This window comes from Ochotona princeps, chromosome 2 (assembly GCF_030435755.1).
Source record: "Ochotona princeps isolate mOchPri1 chromosome 2, mOchPri1.hap1, whole genome shotgun sequence".
Classification (NCBI taxonomy): Eukaryota; Metazoa; Chordata; class Mammalia; order Lagomorpha; family Ochotonidae; genus Ochotona; species Ochotona princeps.
In genome coordinates, this window is record NC_080833.1 from 40,302,447 (window position 1) to 40,325,738 (window position 23,292).

Consider the following 23,292-nt stretch of genomic DNA (forward strand, 5'->3'; position numbering starts at 1 on the left):
TGGAAAGCCGGATATACAGAGAGGAGGAGAGACAGAGAGGAAGATCTTCCATCCGATGTTTCACTCCCCAAGTGAGCCGCAACGGGCTGGTACGCGCCGATCCGATGCCAGGACCAGGAACCGCTTCCGGGTCTCCCACGCGGGTGCAGGGTCCCAAAGGTTTGGGCTGTCCTCTCCCGCTTTCCCAGGCCACAAGCAGGGAGCTGGATGGGAAGTGGAGCCGCCGGGATCAGAACCGGCGCCCATATGGGATCCCGGGGCTTTCAAGGCGAGGACTTTAGCCGCTAGGCCACGCCGCCGGGCCCTGTAAGATTTACTTTTATAACCTTGATACAAACTCTGCCAAATACATTTTTTTAATTTTTATTTTTATTACAAAGTCAGATATACAAAAAGGAGGAGAGACAGAGAAGATCTTCTGTCTGATGATTCACTCCCCAAGTGGCCACAACGGCTGGTGCTATGCCAATCCGAAGCCGGGAACCAGGAACCTCTTCCAGGTCTCCCACACGGGTGCAGGGTCCCAAAGCTTTGGGCCGTCCTCACCTGCTTTCCCAGGCCACAAGCAGGGAGCTGGATGGGAAGTGGAGCTGCCGGGATTAGAACTGGCGCCCATATGGGATCCTGGTGCTTTCAAGGCGAGGACTTTAGCCGCTAGGCCGCGTTGCTGGATCCCAAATATATGTTTTGCAAATATTTTCTCTGTGAGTGACTTGTCTTTTTCCAAATGGCATATTTCAAACAGCAAAAGTTGCAGATTATAATGATTATAATGAAATGCAGATTATAATTTTTGTAAGATTTCTTTTTAATTTTTAAATTGACCTTTTTGATGAAAAATAAATCATTTAAAATTTTTAGTCATTTAAAATTTTTAATCATTTAAATTTTTAAATGATTTATTTTTCATCAAAAATGTAGATTTGCAGAGAGACAGAGAGAAAGATGTTCCTTCCACTGGTTCATTCAACAAGTGGCTGCTATGGCCAGAGTTAGGTCAATCAGAAGTCAGGAGCCAAGAGTTTCTTCCGGGTCTCCTACAGGTACATGGTTCCAAGACTTTGGACTGTCTTCCGTTGCTTTCCCAAGCCACAAGCAGTGAAAGAGACAGGAACTGGAGTAGCCAGGACGAACTGGTGCCCATATGGGATCCCGGAACATGCAAAGTGAGGACTTCAGACTACTGCACTGGGTCCATTTTAAAAACAATTTTATATGATGGCTTATACTACTCTAAGAAGCTTTCTTCTATTCCAGGATATTTGATTATCTTCCACAATAGCAACAGTTGTAGGTTTCACATTTAAATCTATGATCTATTTTCATATTGATTTTACAAATAAGTTTGGCTAACGTTCCAATGATGTATCATTGTTATACCCGTGGAACATTAGTCATGATGTATTGTCCTTTCTTCCCCTTTTCATTTTCTCTCTTGCCTTTCCCGTCCTTCCTTTACTGCTTTATATCCCACTTTAAATAATAACAGCTACGTTGAGAGGTTATACTAGATTGCAAAACATAAATGCATAAAATAAATTACTCATTGGGCAGGTAAGGTAGCAGCACTGGCACTCCATTTTGAGTCCTGACTGCTCCATTTCCAATCCAGTTCCCTGCCTACTGCCTGGGAAACCAGCAGATGCTGACCCAAAACTCTGGACCCTGACCTGCACATGGTAGGCCTAGAAGAACCTCCTGGTTCCTTGCTTCAGATGAGTCCCAGTCTGCCAGAGTGGCCATTAAGGAGTGAAACAGCAGAAAGATCTCTTTCTGTTTCTTCTTCTCTATATATAACCCTGTCTTCTCAATAAAAATAAATTAAAGCTGAAAAAACAACTTATGATGTACTATACTTTACATACATATAAGGAATTCAACATGATAATATTTATCTAGGATTTTTGTATATTTCATATTGAATGTTGGCCTACAGTTTTCTTCATTCTGGAATCACTATGTATCAGGGATCTTACAAAACGAGTTCAAAAATAATCCATGTAGGATTAGCATATATTTTCCCTAAGTGTTTGGTGGCACAGTTTTGCCAATGTTTGCATTCTGACTGCAGGGAGATGGTTTTGTTGTTTGTTTGTTTATTTAATACAAATTCAATGTTTCAAATTTATTTATTCTTGGATCAATTCAATAACTTCAGTATTGCAATTAACTTTTCCATACCACTTTAGTTTTAGAAATAACTGGATAAAATCAATCATAATACTTCCTTTTTGTACTTTATCCATATGATCTGCAATGATGCCCCCCCTTAATTTGTCTTTTTTCTTTCTCTCCTGACCAGTTCAGCTAGAAACTTATCAACTAAAAGATCTTTTCAAATTATTTCTTCTATTCTTTGAAGGTTACTTTATTGTATTTTGTTCTCATCTTTATAATACTGCTTCATATACATGGAATTAATTTGTTTTTTCTATCTTGGTAAAGTGGAAGATTAAATCATTAATTCTGGACCACCCTGTGTAATATAAACAATAAAAGCTATAAATCATCCTGTAAATACTTTCTTATGCCTCTTCAATTCTGATATAACTGTGCTTTCAATTTTAATTCAGTTTAAAATATTTTCAATTTCTAAGTGCTTTCTTTCAACTGGTAGATTCAAATCAGAAATATATTATTTGTTTCAAATTTGGGATTTTCAAAGTATTATTTTGCTATTATATGTAATTGTTTTGCTACTGATAATACTCATTTCAATTCCAAAAAATTTATCAAGTGTGTAATACAGATTTCTCATACCATTGAAAATACTATCATGCAGGCATGATATTCTGTTGTCAAATATTTTATATCAGGATATTAAAAATTCTGCTCTGTTCACTTTTTGAAATATTACACTTAAAAAATTCAAAAACAAACTTTCATATTTCACCACCTATTTATCATTACTGTATTCTTCATTCTGTGAAAATCCAACTTTCTATCTGGCATCTTAAAAAAATATTTTCACTGGATATTAAATTTTAAGCTGTCAACCTGAAAAATTTTCCAGTACTTTTAAAATGTCACACCTTAGGTTCAGTGTTGTGGCATACTGGGTTAAGCAGCTGCAGGCAATGTCCGTATCCCATACAAAAGGACTGGCTCCACTCCTAACTGTTCTGCTTCTAGCTCAGCTCCCTGCTTACATACGCCTCAGAAGACAGGAGATGACCTAGCACTCAAGATCTTACCACCCATATGGTAGATGCAGATGCAATGCCAAGCTCCTGGCTTCAGCCTGGCTTGACCCAGCTCACGGTGGGTACTGAGGGGTGAACGAGCAGATGGAATATAGTGTAAAACTCTCTCTCACACTCTGCTTTTCAAATAAATAAGTCTTTTATAAAATTTCATTCCATGTCTTATGGTTTGTATTGTTTCTGATGAGAAATCCGAAGCATCTCTGTTCTCCTGTGTATAGCGTATGAATTTTAAATTCTACTTTGATGTTTCTCTTTTCACTCACTATCAGTAATTTGATCATAATGTGCTTTATTGTAAAATTCTTTGTGCTAACCTTTTGGCATTGAGCCTTCTGGATTCACAGGGAATCCAGCTTAGTTTTTACCTCATTCCATCTGTCTTTCCTCTCCTTACATAACTCCAGTTCCATGTATGTTCCATTGCTTACTTTCACTACATAGGTCATCACATTGTTCACTTATTGTCTCTCTTTCTGTTTGGACAGCTTTTCTTACTGCCATTTGCAAGTCTGCTGATGTCTTTGTCAATGTCTGGTGCTCTTCAGCCCATCCAGTGATATGTTCACTTTGAATAACATTATCTCCAGAAGTAATACTGTGTTTTTATTTTATATATTCTACTATCCCTCATTAGTAACTATTTTAAATTCCACATCTGCTAACTTCATTTGTTGTGCCTGCTTCTGTTGATTCATTTGGCTTCTGGTTATTGGTCAGATTTGCCTGTATGTTCATATTTTATAGTACCTTTTTAATTTTTTAAGGATTTACTTATTTGAAAGGTAGAGTGACAGAGACACAGAGAGTGACATGCAGAGATCTACACATCTGTAGGTTTGCTTCCCAAATGTTGTCAACAGCCAGGCCAAAGCCATGAGCCAGGAGGTCCATTCAGATCTCCCCTATGGGTGACAGTCAACAAATACTTGGTCCATTATCACTGTCTCCCAGGTACATTAGCAGGAAGCTGGAACAGAAACAGGCAGTCCAGCGTGGATGAGAGCATCCCAAGAGGTGGCTGAACCAGTCACAGCAGCATGCTGGCTCCAACACTAATAACTTTAGGTTTGAACACTGAAGCAGCTATCTGCTAAGTCATCTTTTGAGAGCTATTTTCAAGCTGTTAAAAGAGAAAGCCCTAGAATAGCCTTCCAAAGGCCAATTAATCTGAATACCCTACATATTCACTGAGGCATCTTCACTACAGTTGGTGGGAACTCCAACAAATTATCAGTTCTGTGTGGCTTCTGAGAACTGATGGCATTATAGTTCCCAATGAGCTGTTCTGTCTCCTGGCAGTTGATCTTCGCCAAGACTCTTCAATTACATCATGAGTAGGCACAGATTGGTATTCAGCTAGTGACTTAAGCAACTGATGCAGATTTCAGAAAACTCTTCTGGTACTCTGCCTTACAAAATGTAGTTGCTTTGGAATCCTAAAAATACAATTTCTGTCCTTTCGACTCAGTAAAACTATCCGGTTTTAATTTGGCCTCTTCTTTCTGCCATGAGATCCAGCAAATTTTCCAGACAGAATGCAAAATTACCACAGGACTCACTTCCCCCCTTTTTAGAATCCAGCATTACCTATAATCTGTGTTATGTATTTTGCTCTAGTTGGATACAGAGGCTGGGATAATCCTAGTTGCCACAGTGCATAAGCAGAAACCATAGACAACAGATTTGGGTTTTTAATAAACTAATACCAAAATTCACAGTATATGATCTGAATGTCCATAAGTTTCTTACACATGTGCTTTCTGTCATACTTACCAGACACGTTCCTTCATCCCCTCTTCCGCATTTCCAAATGCTCTCTGTTCAGGACAGAACGCATTTCACAATTCCTCCTTCCTTTTTTAAACTCAAACTTTCTTCTATTGCTTTCAAAGCTGTTCTTTCCATCTGTCTAGTCACTGCCTGTGTTATTTGTAGAAGACTCTCTATATTGACAAAGGCAGTGATCCTTCCGAAGCTACTGAGTCTCACCACCACGAGAAGCAACATTATCCATGACCTTGCCAAATAAAGAAAAAGCCAGTGAAAATGTCCAAAGATTGCCTGCATCTGTCTGTTTAGGACGGGTTAACAAAGTAATTTAAATAGCATAAGATGACCTTGAAGCTATTCAAAGAATGCTTAAGATTCTGCATGTGTGATGATATAAAGGTCTGTCTCAAGGGAAAAAGAGTTAATGTTTATTGAATGCCTACTAAATGCCAGATATTACACGAGGGGTTAGAAAACTTTCTCTGTAAAAGACCACATAGGGAAATTTCAGGCTTTGTGGATCATATGCGCTTTGTTGCAACTATACATTTTTGCTGTTAGAGGGTGAATGTTCCTACATATGCTATATGCTATATAAACAAATGGGTGTAATGTGTTACACTAACACATTATTGACAAAAAATAAATAGTGCATGGGATATGGGCAGACGATCATAACTGACAATCCCAGCAATACATTATGTGCCTTACTTATTATGCAAAACCATATGAAATGGCTAATATGCGATAATCTTTGCCTGTAAAAAATTTCAATTTCACGGCTAGTGCTATGGCAAGGGTAGGTGAAGCCTCCAACTACAGTCTGCAATCCATATGGCTATTAGTTCAAGTCTTAGCTGCTCCATTTCCATTCCAGCTCCATGCGTGGGAAAGCAGGGCTAGATGCCTCATGTTCTTGGGCCCCTGCACCCATGTGGGAGACCTGGAAGAAGCTCCTTATTCCAGGTTTTAGATAGGCCCAGCTCTGGCCATTATGACATTTTGGGAATGAACCAGCTGATAGACGATTCTCTCTCTCTCTCTCTCTCTCTCTCTCTCTCTCCCTCCCTCCCTCCCTCCCTCCCTCCCTCCCTCCCTCCCTCCATCCCTCCTTCTCTAACTCTGCCTGCCTTTCAAATTATAACAAATAAATAACAGAAAACAAAAATTTAAATGTTTCAACATGATATATTAACACATGTGATCTTTCTAGTAGACTTTCAAAATAGGATTTTTATTCATATATTTGAGAGGCAGAGTGACAGAGATTTTCCATCAGTTGCTTAACTTTCCAAATGTCTGCAACAACCAGGGCTGATGCAGGAAAAACCCAGGGGCCAGCAACTTTGTGTAGATCAAACACACGGGCAGCAGGGACCCAAGCACTTGCGTAAGTATCTGCACCCTTACCATGCACATTAGCAGGAAGCTGGATCAGAGACAGAGAATCAGGACGCAAACTGTCACTCAAATGTTAGATGTAGTATTTCAAGTGATAGCATAACCTGCCGAATATCACAATGCACACCATGCAATAGACTTTCATGGCTGCTAATACTGTTCTTACCATGCAAATTAAGAGCATCCAACTCATACATTAAATAACTTTCCTAATGCCTGGCACAATGGCTCAGTTGGAAAAACCCTCCACCTCCAAGTGCTGGGATCTCATGTGGATGCCACTTTGTGCCCTGGCTGCTCTACTCCCCAGCCAGCTCCCTGTTTACGGACTGGGAAAGCAGCTTAGTACAGTCCAAAGGCTTGGGGACCTGTACCCACATCGAAGAACCACAAAAAGCTTCTGGCTTCGGATTGGCACCACTCTGGCCGTTGTGGCCATTTGTGGAGAAAAGCAGCAATGGAAATCTTTCTGTCTCTCCTCTCAGTAAATATGTCCTTACAAAAAAAACCAAAAAATTTTAAATAAATAAATAACTTATCTAAATAATAGCAATGTTGTATTGGGCCACTTTCTTTCTTTGTGACAAATATACAGTGAGGGTGCTAACCAGCTCACAATGTAGCTCATTCCCTTTCAAATCTGTAATTCCACTGCCAGTAAGGAAACATTTAGCTTGGTGAAGTAATATGATTCACACAAAATTTATCACATCAAATTATTACAATCAAACAAATTGATCCTTTGCTTTTTGTCATCAATGACAATTTAGTGACACTCTGAACAATTTAAATTAATGAATATAAAAAATACTGTTTGAAACAAAACTAGAATAGGTAGAACAACAAGGAAAGCTTAGAAACAGACAGGAAACGGTCAGCGGGGATGCACTTATAACTCACTGGGTGGGACACAAATATTAGTTACTCCTCACTGGGGTATGGAAGATTTCTCTGCACACCCCTCCTAAACATGCTCACCTAAACTGTTGACATATATCCTGTTAGAATTATAGAGTTAGACCACCTGAAAAATAGCCAGGTTCAGCGAAAACATGCTTCAATGCTATAAACTGCTAAAGACTAAAATTAAAATAGGCATGAGACAGCTGAATAGCAAGCAAGCCATTTTAAGGTGTATAGAACACGGTTGAATATAAACCAAAATTGAAATGTCTATGAAGAAGTCACAGGTTGTAGTTGAGAACCTGCATTTTCCTATTAACATATTGGTTAATCAATACCATGTCAATTAATGCCACAATGTTGTAAATAGTTGGAAATATTATGTTGGGGCTTTTAATTGATTGGGATGACACTCTGCCAGCTCTACCTTCAGACCAGAGATGGTCTCACCAAGAAACCATTGAACTTACCAGGACAATAAGATGCTGGACTTTATGCTTGGTAAATACCTCCAATGAAAGAATCTCAACTGAATTTGAACTATGGAAAGGCAACAAGGTGGAGCAATCCGCCGTGGGGGGAGGGTGTGGGGAGGGGCGGGGGGAATCCCAGTGCATAAAAAATGTATCACATAATGCCATGTAATTAATTTAAAAAAATGAAATGCAATAAAAATATGTTTAAAAAAATACTGTTTGATGTGCTACACACAAAAAAATACTTATTAGGTTTAGAATTTACAATAGGGAAAACAAATATATAGTATGTTTCGCACTACAGTCTACAATCTCTGAGAAGTAGGACCTTTTTCTTACAACATTAAAAAGCTAACAATGTTAGTGGTCTGTAAGAGTTATTCCATAATTATTAGGTGAATAAATAGAAGAATGAAAAAAACAGTAAATTAAAGATTAACCAAATTAGACAACTCTTAACAATACTTCAATGTTCAAAAGAAACCTAGGATTAGCCATCTTATAACCATCAACTTGCAATCTCCACATTAACTCTGTGGGTGATTTGTAATGACTCAGGTACTAAACTTCAGAGTCAGGTGGGAGGTAGGGAGAAACAGAAATAATAATATCAGGGGAAAAAAAGTAAAAAAAATAATAAAGCGCAAATAAAAACTGAGAAAACGTGAAAAACTGTAAGTATGAGAATAGGATTATAATTTCTAAGAGGGTTGGATAGTTAGCATGGTAAGAGGATATAGGCAGGATTTTTAAAAGAAACATCTAGAAATAACATTACTAATAAGTATAGCAGGGAAAAGGAAGAAGAGTCAGGAAAACAGAGGTTATACCAAGTATATTGGAAGAATAAGATGGATATTTAAGCTAATGAGCCACCAGTCAACAAGCACATATATTTCAAAGAAAAACTGTGGGTTATATGGGAAATAACCCCGAGAGCGAAAATTTTGGATAAAAAGCGTGGAGGATTTTGAATACAAAAATGAGTCTATATAGTATCTTGAATTCACAGACTAGCTACCATCAGATCCTAGTCTCTTGTGGTTTCCCTGTCTCCCTCCCTCAGCTTCAAGTTTCTTTGTCCTGCTTTTATGACTGCAAATCAAACACTCACTAAAAATTAACTTACTGAACTCAGGGAATAATATCTTGATAATTCTTTTCGTTTGAGGAATTTCTTATCCAAAGCCTCCAGGCCTGAAGTAAAAAGTAACTACCACCTGCATGCAGCCCTCAAACTGGCTGACACCAACTTTGCCCTCTTCACATTTTCTAAAAAACCACCACTAACCCGGCCTCACGCAGTAACCTAGTGGCTAAAGTCCTCGCCTTGCATGCCTGGAGATCCCATATGGGTGTCGCTTCATGTCCCAGTTACTTCTCTTCACTTCAAGCTCCTTGCATGTGGCCTAGGAAAGCAGTAGAGGATGGCCCAAAGCCTAAGCACCCTACACCCATATGGGAGACCCAGAGGAGGTTCCTGGCTCCTGGCCTCACATAGGCTCAGCTCTACCCCTTGTGGCCACTTAGGGATCGAACAAGCAATCTTACATTCTCCACAAAAAAATATTTAATAACCATATATCGAATTCAAAACACATGCACAAAAAATCTCTGATTTTTTAAAATTTCTAATTTCTCAAATTTTGAAATAACATCCACTGGCCATCGACAAAACAACAGGACAATAGTAATCTCAAAGACAAAAAAAGAGTATTTCTTAAAAAGATTTAGAATAGTTTTCTTCATGTATATTAAGTGTTAGTAACCACCACAGTTTTTTAAACTATATGTATTCAAATTGTCTACATTATAACAAGGTGTCTAGACCTAATTCCCAGTGTTAAAACTGTTTTTACTCTGGAAACCAAGTGTCTCCAGTTGAAGTGTAAAATGAGATTTCACCTACTTGCAACTTCTTGTTCTCACAACTGATTTCACAGCATGAAAACATTCCCCTACTGGTAAAGCTTTAACTATTCATTTTCCTGATGAAAGGGATTAAAAGAGTTATTGACAATTCTTACAGTATCCCATAACCTACTAGAGGAAAACCACAAATAAACAAATATTGTAAATCTGAAAGGAGATGTGCAATGTTTTATATGCTTGTCAGCGTCACTGGGTAGCTTGAAAATAAAGTCTATGAGATGCGTAAGAGTCAAGATATATATTAAAATCTAACTAGAATTTAATTTTCTTGTACTGTTCACTAAATAATCAAAGCTTAGTAAAAACTACACTGAAAACATCTCCTGTATTACAGAAAAGTATTTCTCCAGGAGAATGAACAAATAAAGGAAAAAGTGTTTTAATCTAGTTCTTCACTAAATTTTTTTTTTTTTTTTAAATTAGTTTCACAGGCAAGCATTTGGCCTAGCAGTTTAGACACTGGTTAAAGAAAAGAAAACTGGAGTTGAACATTGAGACGTATGTGTCAGATACTTACTGGATAATAAGACTCTGTGAGGCAAGCAGAGGAGAGTTCAGGTGTTGGGTTCCTAACACTCATGGCAGATCTGGGTGGACTGCCCAGTTCCTGGCTTCCCCCAGTCTGGCACAAAGCCCCTATGGGCTTTTGGGGTGTGAACCAGAGGATTAGAGGATCTCTCTCTCTCCTCATTCCCCTCTAGTCCCCACTCAAACTGCCTACTCCCTAATTAGCAGTGTCATTTAATCATTTTTGGTAGCCAGAGAGATGTGCAATCCTTTAGGGCATTTCCATTGCCCCAAATTCATTGCCTTCTTTTTTTTAATTAATTAATTAAAAAAAATTTTAAGAGTTATTTGTTTTTCCTGGAAAGGAAGATTTACAGAGAGAAAAATCTTCCATCCATTGTTTCATTCCCCAAATGGCCACAACAGCTGGAACTGAGCCGACCCAAAGCCAGGAGCTTCTTCAGTGTCTCCCATGCAGGTGCAGGGTCCCAAGGCTCTGGCCATCCTCGACTGCTTTCCTAGACCACAAGCAGGGAGCTGGATGGGAATTAGAGCAGCTGAGACACGAACCAGCGCCCATATGGGATCCTGGATGCAAGGTGGTGCCAGGCCCTAAAATTCATTACCTTTTTAATCTATGATTTTTCCTTAAATTCATGGAAGCCACTAATATCGAAAGCTACTATAAATTCAAAACCACATAAACTGTGCAAGTAGGCAGGAAAAGTGCCAACCAGCTTCCCTTTTAATGACTTTTGTAACCAATCCCTTACTTTGGCACAGAAAAGCAAATGTTCAGGTGCTTTCCCTGAAAGTTAAACCATTCTAAGTATTAAGTTATGGCACATTGTCTTGGAAAGAAATTAATTATATTTTTGTTGGTAACACATTTCAGGCTGTTTACACAGCTGACATTTCTCAGCTGTACCAAATCGATGCCCTAAGCTGTGAGGACTATCTTGTATTGTAGCAGATGCCTCCACTTGAATGATTTCAGTAAGTATAAAAACATCACTGCCTGCAACAGTACAGATTAAAACCATCAGCCTTATGAATTTTTATACTCCTGATGAAAGACATTAATGACAAGGATTTCTTTAGAAAACTAACGTTGTAAGCCATTTTTCCGTAAATTCAAGCACTGCAGCTAGTGAATTCACTGTGGCACTAGCTAAAAACAGCTAGGTCCTAAACATCTTTGTTGTATCAAATCTCATAGCTCAAGGCAACATCCTGCCAATGTGGCAACATTTGCTCTGGGGAGCTGCCGGCAGGCACCATTTCACAAGTTCTGGGACAAGGTGCAAATATAAATAATGAAGAAAAACGAATCAAGCCTCTTAATGGGGATTCCCTCTTGGGCTTGCTGTGACTTAGATATAGCACCAAGTAGCATTAAAATCCAAAATATAGCCTATCTTTGCTGCTTGCATACTTTTTCTATGGTACAACTAACTGGTAAAAATTAATTTAAAAAAAATCACTGAAAATGGAGTCACAAAGAGAATGTGAACTAAATTCCATAAACTAGTACATAAAAAGGATAAGGTTGTATGTTACAGATTCAATCATGTTTCATGGACTTGAGCCTATGACTCTTAAACTAGCATTCAATATGCCTGCTTCAGATGTGTGTGGTCCTAGAGCAATCAAGTTTCCAACACTTTGAGGCACTTTATTTCTAACGTTTCTTTGTTATCATATGTGCCTGCTCTTAAATCAGCTATTTTTGCTTTAGGGTTTTTACTAGGAAAATTTCAAATAAACACAAGAGTTGAGAGAAAAAAGTATAATAAGCCAAAAATATCCGTAACTGAAATTGAACAATGATCAGTGGATGGCTTACCTGGATTACTCGTATCCTCACAGATCCCACAGGTTATTCTAAAGCAAATTTCAGCCACCATTTCAATCACTTAAGGCTGCCTAGGATCCTCTTTCTTTTTTGAGTTAAATTTATTTCAGTTGCATTATGGATTCTCACTACTGAGCACATCTTGAGTCAGATAAGGTATCTGACTGATCTTATAACAATGCTGCAAATTACTGAGGCAACTGAAGCCCACAGTGGCATGTTCACACCTTAATTATTCAATCACTGTTACAGATTCTTGTAACAGATATTTTAACAATGCTAAGAACATTTCTGGTTTCTTCTTGTTCCCCTTGGTATAAATGTAGGTTATGGTATATAAACACTACTCTTGTATTTTTGTAAAAGTAAATGGAGTATTTCCTTTCAAATTTCTCATGCCAATATACCATGAATGCCAAATTTCTCACATCATTTATCAGAATGCCAATGTTAAAATCACTTGCTCAGAAATATACATGTTTTATCCATAAGCAACTTTTTCTAGAAAGGCTCTGAAAATAAAAAAGATTTCCTTATTTGAAACACAGCGACACAGTGACCGAAAGCAAGAAAACAACAGAGGTTGGAGAAGGAGAATGGAATCTTCTATCTGTTGGAGCACTCTCCAAATTCTAGCATTTCAGTGCTGGGGTAGGCTGAAGGCAAGAGTCAGGAACTCCAGCCACAGGAACGGCAGGAAACCGAACATCTGTGCCACTGTTTGCTCCTTCTGAGGCGCGGTAATAGGAAGCTGGATGCAAAGTGTGGGTTGGTCAGGTCTGGACCAGGTGTGCTGAAACAGGATGCAAGAGACCCAAAGGATAGCCTACACCGCTGCATCTCAGAGACAACATCTGTCTCTAACTTGTTTTCAAGTTTTGCTATTTTATGATTATTTTTAGCGTTTCGTAATCCACAAAACATTTTCCAAAAACAGAGTTTTCACTATAACAAGAATCATGTTACACATAAATAATTTATAAGAACATGTACGGTGCTAGTAATTAAAAGTAGTTATTACCCAAACAGAAACATATTCACAGAAAAATGGGAAAATGTAATTCAATGTTAACCATAATCATTATTAGAGTATGTAGTACTAAAAACACAATGTCCTAATTTCTTTTTTTGCCTTACTGATGCTAAATATGAGCATAAATTTCAGAGTTTCTGAAGCATATTCATCTTTAAAAAAAAAGTGAGTATGGATTAGAATAAACAAGTATATGAGGAAAATTGACCAGACTTAGTTTCAGTGCCCTACTTGGATGGCAAAATCTACTCTTTTGGAAAAAATAATGACTAGAAAAACATGATTTCAGAAGGACGTCAAAATTTACAATAGAAAGATGATTATAAATATAAAAATTAGATACAAATGACAGACTAATTATTTTCTACCATTTACAGAAGTGAAATATATGGGAATGTTTGAGATTAAAGTGTTAGCCAAATTACTTGTAGGTTTTAACTATTCATTTATTTTAAAAATTTTATTTTCATTCTATTTGAAAAGCAAAGAAGTGGGTCTGGTGTGACAGACTAGTGGCTAAATCCTTTCCAGGATCCCATATGGGCACTGGTTTGTATTCCTGCTCCCTGCTTGTGGCCAGGAAAGCAGTCGAGGATGGTCCAAAGCCTTGGGACCCTGCACCCAATGTGGGAGACCTGGAAAAAGCTCCTGGCTGCTCGCTTTGGGTCGGCTCAACTCCCACAGTTGAGGCCACTTGGGGAGAAAAGCAGTGGACAGAATATGGAAGGGAAGGGGAGAAGAGGGGATCCAGGAGGAGTGGAGGGGAAGGGAGGAGAGAAGATACAGACCAGAGGCAAAGAAAAAACCCTCCACTGTGGGCTTACTCTCCAAATCTGCCACGGCAACCAGGAGCAGGCCAGCCAACGGCAGCAGCCATAACGTCAATCCTGGCTTCCACATGGTGGCAAGGGGCCCCAGCATTGGAGCCATCCCACACTGCTTCACAGGTAAGCAGCAGTAGGCAGCTGGATCAGAAGTAGAGGTGGGACTTAAACTCAGGCAATCCACATGAGATACAGACAACTTTTTAAAAATGCACAAAATGCACCCCTTTAATCATTATTTTTAAAGTACCTGTCTACTACTGGGAAGCAGTTTTATTTACTTATTCTGAAACATTTATTTATCTGAAAGTCAGAGAGAGAAACAACGAGTGAATGAAACCATGAATGAGTGTCTGTGTGGTTTGCAAGACAAAGAGATTTTCCATCAGCTGCTTAACTTCCCAAATGGCCATACAGCTAGAGCTGGACTAAGCTGAGGCCAGGAATTGAAACTCCATTTATGTCTCTGACATGGGTGACAGGATGCCACACACGTGAAGCCATATCGGGCTGCTTTCCCAGGAACATCAGCAGCAAGCTGGATGGGAAGCAGAGTAACAAGGAGTCTAATTAGCACTAAGATGCTGAATGCTGGCAATGCATGTCGCAGCTTAACCCACTGTGCCATAACATCAGCCATAGGAAAACAGTTTTAAAATGAAATACCCTGCTTAGGTTGGTTCTGAAGTCTATAATTTCAGGGAAAATTTTGTTTTGAAAATTTCATTAGTACTCACGATATTGCTCCCAAAAAGGAAAGGTTTAAGCCAAAGCAATTGGCATCAATTTCCTAACACTGATTCCCTACAGAATGTTAATGCTTTGGCTTTAGAACATTTGTTCTCCTAGAGAACTCTAACTGTTAAAACTCCTACTATTTTTGGTTTGATCTGTGAATTGCTTTGAATGGAATACTCAAGGCCCTGATTCTGCAGATTACCAAACACTTAGACTGAAAGACGCCAAAGATACGCACAACATAAAAGGGAGAACTTGATTGTTACTCACGGAGTCATCTGTGGCAGAAGGTGGCCAGCCTTCCCATGACTGATGCCGAACAGGGATACTTGTAAGGTCATATACATTTCTCTTTACCTATAAAAGGAAAGCATCAGTATAAAACGTTCTCCATGCAATTTATGATAGATTAGATTAAATTTATAAAGTATAAGTTATAGTTTGTTTCAACTTAAAAAAGGAATTTGAAACCAGAAACACATAAGCCAGAACTAAATAAATAAATACCCACACAACCGAGAGAACCGATTTAATATTCAAGACACATTCCCATCCCAGTCCTCTGCCCCAGCTCTTCCATAATTTCAAGTTTCTTTTCAGAGAAGACACCTGGTATATCACATTACTTAGGGCACATTGCAATGGTAAATTTTTATAATTTACATAATTTTTTATCATGCAATGAATCAAACAAGAACATGTATTTTAGGCTATTTTGTGTAAAAGGGTAGTAGTTTTGTTTTAGGGTGAGGTCTGCAGTTGTTCTCATTTTCTGGTATAAGTTGCACATATATTTGCTTACTAATAAAGCAGCACAGGTTACGTATTTGAAATCATCTCAACCTAAAAATTATTTCAATGGAACACATATATTTTACTCACATCAGATCCATCCACTAATAATTGAGTTTTTCCTGAAAATAATACATTAAATGCTATTAAGAATTAATTTTTTTTAAAGATTTATTTATTTTTTTTGGAAAGTCAGATCTACAGAGAAGAGGAAAGACAGAGAGGAAGATCTTCTATCTGCTGGTTCACTCCCCAAATGGTAGCAACGGCCATAGCTGAACCAATCCGAAGCCAGGAGCCAGGAATTTGTTCCAGGTCTCCCATGCAGGTGCAGGGTCCCAAGGCTTGGGCCGTCCTCGACTGCTTTTCTGGCCACAAGCAGGGAGCCAGAAGGGAAGTGGGGCTGCCAGGATTAGAACCTGTGACAATATGGGATCCTGGCTGCGTTCATGGTGAGGACTTTAGCCGCTAGGCTATTGTGTTGGGCCCAAATTTAATTCTTTTTTTCCCAAAAACAACATTATAGCTTTTACTTTAAAAAGAAAAGACACGTGGATATTTGGCATGGTTAAGACATCTCTTCGATTTTGAAAATCCCAAATTGCAGTGCCTATAGGGAGCAGGATTTAGTTCCTGGTTCCAAATCTCAACCTGGCCCAGTCCAAGTTGTCATGCACATTTGAAGAATGAACAAGTGAACATAAGATCTCTTTCTCTCCCTCCCTTCCTCCCTCCCACAACTGTCTCTTCATGTCAAATAAGTAAAATAAGTAAAAGGAGAAGAGATGAGTAACTTAAAGTAACAGAAAGTAAGGTAAAGAAGGCTTAATTCTCTGTTAGGTAATAATTAGGAAGTATTATTATGTCTTCTGCTTCCTTTTGTCTAAATACATAATTATATTTATTCTTTATTTACAAATCAACAAACTGTAACACTGGGGAAATCAATGACCTTAACTAACTCTCTAGGTTAGTCAGGGTATTATTACTCTGCTCTAATTAATAAAGCTAGTGTTGAAATGCTGTACATTGGAGTTCAGTATGGTTTTACATACTTCAATAAGCAGCATTCATTCATGTTTTAAAATCCAGAAGCCTAAAGTATCATGTTGTCCAATTACAGCATTTTGTTATCACATTACTCTTTATTATACAAAAAACAAATCTAAGTTAGCCTTCCACTAAGATAGAGATATATGTTCACCAAGGAAAACAAAACAAAACAAAAGATGGAACTCAATCTATTTTTATCTCCAATGCACACCTGTGAAAAAAGTCGAAGTAAATGAGATCTTAGGAACTTGGGGAACAGCTTGATCCAACTCAATTCCAACAAACAGCTTTTCTTCAGGGGTTCTTAGCAATGACCAGTCTCCCATGCAATATTTTGTTTACACTCAGTCACAGTAGGTTTAGAAATTTTCATTTATCATTACAGCCCAACAATTTAACCAAATGTAATGGGCTAATCTCCAATCATTTTCATCACTTGAGAGTAGTGTCACATTTAAATATTAATATTCTTAAGAAGAAAGGTGTTCTGTAAACACAAATCATTATGTTAATATAGAAGAGAAAAGGACACAAGTTGAAGCATGAAAAGCTTCAAGATTCAGGTGAAAATTTCATTTCTAAAAGTGTTTACACTGTCTAGATACACCAAACCTCAATGGCTATTTCTGAAAAAGCAGGGCAAATATTTGTATCTATTGGAAAGGTGGCAAGGTTGCCCCAGAATTACAGAACATACACAAATAATCCGGGGTTTGATTCTTCAAATCAACCTGAATTCCAAAACACAAAAATACAGTGTTATGAAATAAACAGTAATTTTCTTCTTTTATCAACATCTGTAACTAAGCAACTCTAACCCTGAAAAGCATGTTCTGCCTATAGTGTTGGTATAAAGCACAACGCCAAACTGATGTGTTGAACAAAAATGATCAAAGTAAGAGTACTGTTAGCCATTGCACAAGTATTTGGCTTCATTGTTCTCCTGTGAATGGCATCTGTTAAGCAATGTGTCATTGAATAAACTGGTTAACACAGACAGAACTTGGCTGAGACGGTATCATGTAAAACATACTAGACTCATGCTTAGCTTCAATGCAAATGTTAAACTCATAGAATATTGCAAAAATTGAGCCAAAAGAAATTTCTTTTAAACCACAATTACTAAATAGCAACTTAAGACATTTTAGTTTTTCAAAAATAACTTCATGCTAATGCTGTAAATATATGTAGTTTCATTATTATATGAAAGCAGCACAAGTGATACAAGACATCAAACAAGTGGTATTTTTGGTAACAGAGACAGAAAAATTCCACTATCTTTATTGATGATTATATTTAATTAAAAGTTCAGATCACATTCATATACAGAAAAATAAATTCAAAAGGTATGCAAAGCAAGAATAAAAAAATACTTAAAAATAGTAATTCTAACAAATTTGAATGATAAAACACAGCTATGAATAACTGATACAGATGAATTTAAAGTCATCACAAATCAGATAAACGACACACAGTTTGGGGGCTGGAGAGGTGGCATAATAAGCTAATTCCCTACCCTGTGGCAACAGCATCCCCTAAGGACAATAATAATTCATGTCCTGGATGCTTCACTTTTGATATAGTTCCCTGATTAGGAACTTGTGAAGCAGTGGAGGATGGTCCAAGTTCTTGCAACCCTGAACCTACATGGAGACCTGGAAGAAGCTTTGGGCTCCCATCTTTGAATGAGCTCAACTCTGGCCAATGCAGCCATTTGGGGAGTGAAGGAGTAGATGGAAGCTCTCTTTGTCTCTCCTTCTGTATCTGTAAAAATTGACTTTAAAAAACCCAAATCACTAAATAAAAAAGACACATGGTTTTCTCAGAGGAAGGATGAAAAGAAATGGAGAGGAAAAGATAGGGCAAGTCAAGAGAAAACAAGAAAGGAAAGTGAAAGAGGTAAGAGAAATCAAGTGAGTAGACAGGGAGGATGGATGGAGGAGGAGATAGAAATGATGAAAGAATCTGTAAGAGAGAGCAGAAAAATAGTAACTGGACAGGCTCACGGTGCCCGAGTGGAACAGGAAGAACACACACACACACTGCTATTTCTCATTAAACTTCAACTTTAGAGATTGCGTTAAATTCCAGTTCAGGACAAGTGCCCCTTCACAAGGTAACATTTCCTAAGGTTTTTTTTTTTTTTTTTCCTGTCCTACACATTTATTTTGAAAAGCACTGGCTTAAGATCATGCTGAATCTTCACAGTTTTTACCTATTCTTGTTTTGCTTCAAGCTCTAAATCTATGTAATTTCAGACTGCTACAGCATGTAGGTGTTTCAGTGAGGTCTTAAGGAATCCAATAAATGCATGGCACAGGGGCAGGTGCCATGGTACTGTAAGTTAAGACTTTGCCTGCACTACCGACATCCCATAAGCACACCAGTTCAGATCTGGGCTATTCCACTTCCAATACTGCTTCCTGCTAATCTTCCTGGGAAAGCAGTAAAAGATGGAAAAAAAAAATCTGTGGGGTCCAGCATCCACATTGTATATCCAGAAGCATCTCCTGGATTCTAGCCCATCTGCAGCCATGCTGAACATTTATGAAGTGAACCAGCAATGGAAAATTCTGTTTATCTTCCACTCTCTAAATACGCCTTTCAAATAAAAATAAGTAAGTATTTTTAAAAATTACATTCTAAATGATGTTAGATTGGATCAACAGTTCTAGACTGACAACAGATTTCCCCAAATTTGATTTCTAAAATGTTCATAAAGAAGCAATTAAATTTCTTCCCTGTTGTTTCAGGTAAGATAGCTATTTGTGACTGAAATCAAAAAGACAAATCAGATTAGTATGAAATACCACAGCTGTATTATGGAACTGTTTCCTTATTATCAACTTGCCTGATGTCAACAAATAGCAATTTCTACAAAACAACAATGTCTACTTCAGACATTTTATTTCTTCAGTAGGAAAATTTCAATGCTGAAGTCAGCACTCCAATGATAAATAGACCATATTACTGCATTTGGCGCAGTAGCCTAGTGGCTAACTCCTTGCCTTGCAAGTCCTGAGATCCCATATGGGCGCAGGTTCATGTCCCGGCTACTCTAGTTCTCATCCAGCTTCCTGACTGTGGCCTGGGAAAACAGAAGAGGACAGCCCAGAGCTTGGGACCCTGCACCAGTGTGGCCATTGCTGCTAAGGAGTGAACCTGAGGAGTGAACCAATGGATGGAAGATCTTTTTCTCTGTGTCTCCTTCTCTCTCTGTATACTTGCCTTTCCAAAAAAAATTAAACAAATACCACCTTATTATCTACTGCATATCCTGGCAAAATGATAAAAGTATATATACAAGACATTCATTCCCTGTAAATTTTCAGTTTTTAAGTTAAATTTTATCAAAATTACTGAAAAGACACAAAATTTAGTGTATAATACAATTAATTATATTAAACTCATTCTTTGTGAGCCATGTGTTAATCAAACTATGAAAACACATTTCAAGTAATTTTAAATGTCATTCAGGTACTATAGCAGTGAAAACAGATTCTGATAGTAAAATCATAAAGCTTTAGGTATGGAATAATAAGAACATCAGATTTATAATCCTAACTATGCAGAGCTAATACTTTGAGCAAATTGGTAGAGCATTTTTGAAGTCTAATTTTTTCAACTTTAGAAAATAACCCACAGTACTTTAGATTCTCAAGGCCCTAAAATCTCATTATTTTAATGAAAGTATTGGAATTATTGCTAAGTGCAGAAAAAAATAAGCAAACCAATTAGAGAAAACAATGAAGAAAAACAAAGGCAAGAAAATGGAAGAACAACAGTAAAATTAATAACTACACCAACAAGAAAAACTGCAAACAATGTGGGAAATAACAAACATTTAAGGATGTTTTTCTGGCTCAAGACAAATCTTAGTCTGTTCTTAAACTTTACTTTTAAAAAAAATCCACAGAGATTTCATTTAGAAATAATCTGTCACACTGGTTTTTCTAAATAATTATTCCATCAACTAAATGTTATCAGTGAAGTTACGGTTTTGCCAGAATACTACCAGCTATGTAAATAAGGCTTTAAACTTTTACAGATTTACTTCAACATGTAAAAGCATTTTGAAAGTGGATCCATGTTTAAATACAGCAAAAAATAAAAATAAGTTTTGCAATTTCCTTGGGCTTAGAACTGTTATCAGCAAGCTACTTTCTAAACTTTGTGCATTAAGATACTATGACACATTATAATCCTTACAAAAAGCACCCTGAAATTACAGGCATACAAATAACTGCTCTCTTACTGGAAAAAAAATCCTCTGGTAATATTAGAACTTGAGCTTATCCAAATTTCAAATACATTGAACTTTGAGCTCCCAAACTCACACTATCAAATGATATCTGGTTAAGGGTTTACTAAATAACTTCCCTGAACAAGTAAGTATTTGTGTGCATGTGTTACATAAAAATAAGGCATACTGAGTAGGCTTAGTTCCAGTTTCCTGGCAATCACTGGTGCTTGCAGTTAGAAAACCTATCACTTAATTCGGAGTGGGTTTTGAACACATACTTTATATCTGAGAATTTGTTTTTCTTCCTTTCTAGCAAACTGTACACACATTGCAGTTGAGCATGGATTTGTTTTACTAAGATATAATTTGAACCCTCCTCAAAAAATCCTTCCTGGAAAAAAAAAAAAAACAAAACAAAACTGGATGGCGCAAGGGGAAAGAAGAAGGTGGCATCAGTAATCAAATGTTAATTAGCAAGCTCTTTCCCTCCTTCCCTCAGGGCTGGTTTGTGTTGGAGAATTCAAATCAGAAATCAATGCTTCGAGTGTTTAACTATTACTTCTTCTCATTAACAATTTAAAAGACTGACCAATTCTCTTCTCATAAAAACAGTAACTCAAGACATTTCTTTTTTTTCAAACACCATCCTTCCAGAAAACAATCAGGATGTTGTTTCAAGAAGACTAAAATTGAAGTTGCCTTCAATCAGGCTTTAAATTGCATTCTGTGCTTTTAAAACATTTGGCTCTAAACTCAACTTTTCATTTCAACCATTATAACATGGTTCAGCTTTGTGTAAAGAAATTTCCTTATTTGTCTATAAGGAAATTCAACAATTAGCATTTGAAGATCACCAGGATGAAGATAATAAAGCTAATTAAATATGGATCGTATCTTAAATATATGATTGAAATGAATTTTGACTGTCCCTAAAACCCACCAATGATTAGATGTATTATTACAAAGATGGTGAGATGCATAATTCCTTGTTTTCAAGTTGGGTGTGGGTAAAAACAATAGCAAAAATAAAGTATACTTAAAATGACAGAATAACATTAATTTTAAAAAATTAATTTTTAACTTCAGTTTAAGGTTAAATTTGGATTTTAAGAAAAAAGACAATTCCTTTGGTACTGAAGAATTTGAAAAAAAAGTGGGGGTCATTTACTTTTCTAAAACATTGGCTCTCAAAGTGATTCATGAACCAGTGGCATTATCAGCTAACTATTAGAAAATTCAAGCTTCTGGGCCCCACTGCAAACATAGTGAACTGGATATGTTTTTTAAAGGCTTACTGTCATTTATGTGAAAGGCAGTTACAACGAATGAGAGGGAGAAACACTGAACAAGAGAGAGAAAAAAAAGATCTTCCATCTGCTGGTTCACTCCCCAAATGGCCACAAGGACTTAAGATGGTCCAGGCTAAAGCCAAGAGCCTGGAGCTTCTTCCCAGCCTCCTACAGGGATGAAGGGGCCCAAGCATTTGGGCCAGGGATTGGACATTGCTTTTATTTGGTAATCTCTGTTTAACAGGCCCTCTAAGGAATTCTTAACAATCTGAAGTATCAGAAGTGTCGTTTTAGAGTCTACAATTTACAGCAAAACTCTTCCAATAGTCACAAACGCATGTTGGGCTGGACTAGCCAGGGCTGGAGCCAGGAGCCTGAATCCAATCCAGGGTTCCCAGGTAGGTGCAGGAACCCAAGGCCTTGAGCCGTCCTGGACTGCTTTCCCAGGCCACAAGCAGGGAGCTGGATGGCAAGTGGGACTGACCCTGCACTATGTGGAATCCTGGTGCATTTAAGACGAGGACTTTTGCCGCTAGGCCACATCGCCGGCCCAAAACAGATAGATTTTAACCTAATCTTCACCATAGGATCTTTAAATGTGCCTTTACTTCTATTATTCTCCTTTAGCTCCCACTCGTTCATAATTTTAAATAATTATTATCTTCATTTTCCAAATAAGGAATACTAAGGGTCAAAGATAATAAATAATGTGTTCAGAGAAACTCCACTATGTAAATATGAGATCAATTTTAATTTAGTTCTATGAAACTCTAAAGTTTCAAAAAGTTTATTACTACATCTTTTGATCGCCTAAATTTATTCTGTAAGAGAAAATTGTAATAAATTACCTTTAAAATAATTTTCTACCAGATGCTTTCATAATTGTAACATGCAAGAATTTTCTATGAGACCATTTATTATTACTTTAAAGAGTCATCATTAAGTGGTTACAAATGAGTGATCACCTATGGGTGAAACTTCCCTCCATAGTGGAGCAAAGAGACCTTTTCACCACTGCTTTACTTCAACATTCAATAAGGAGCAGATACAGGCTACTAACTGTGTACACTTTAAGTACTGCCAAAGAAGGACAACTGCCAGATCAAACAGCAACTTGTTATTGTTTCAACAACTGAGTGATGTCTTCACAGTAAAGAAGTCAGTTTCAAGTGTCACATATAGATGGGAAAGAAATGGCAAGACAAAATCTCCTAAAAAATCAGCATAACATGAAAAAAGAACACATTAAAATAAGCAAACATGATCATGG

General features: G+C 37.5%; 1 protein-coding gene across 2 annotated transcripts in view; it reads right to left on the bottom strand.

Moving 5' to 3' along the window:
• Positions 1 to 23,292, bottom strand: part of FAF1 (Fas associated factor 1) — a 387,381-nt gene that overhangs the window by 188,633 nt on the left and 175,456 nt on the right. For both annotated transcript variants that reach the window (XM_004588662.3, XM_058681408.1), the window contains one exon: positions 14,916 to 15,002. In XM_004588662.3, coding sequence (XP_004588719.2) covers positions 14,916 to 15,002 — 87 coding nt within the window. The remainder of the gene's footprint in view (positions 1 to 14,915; positions 15,003 to 23,292) is intronic.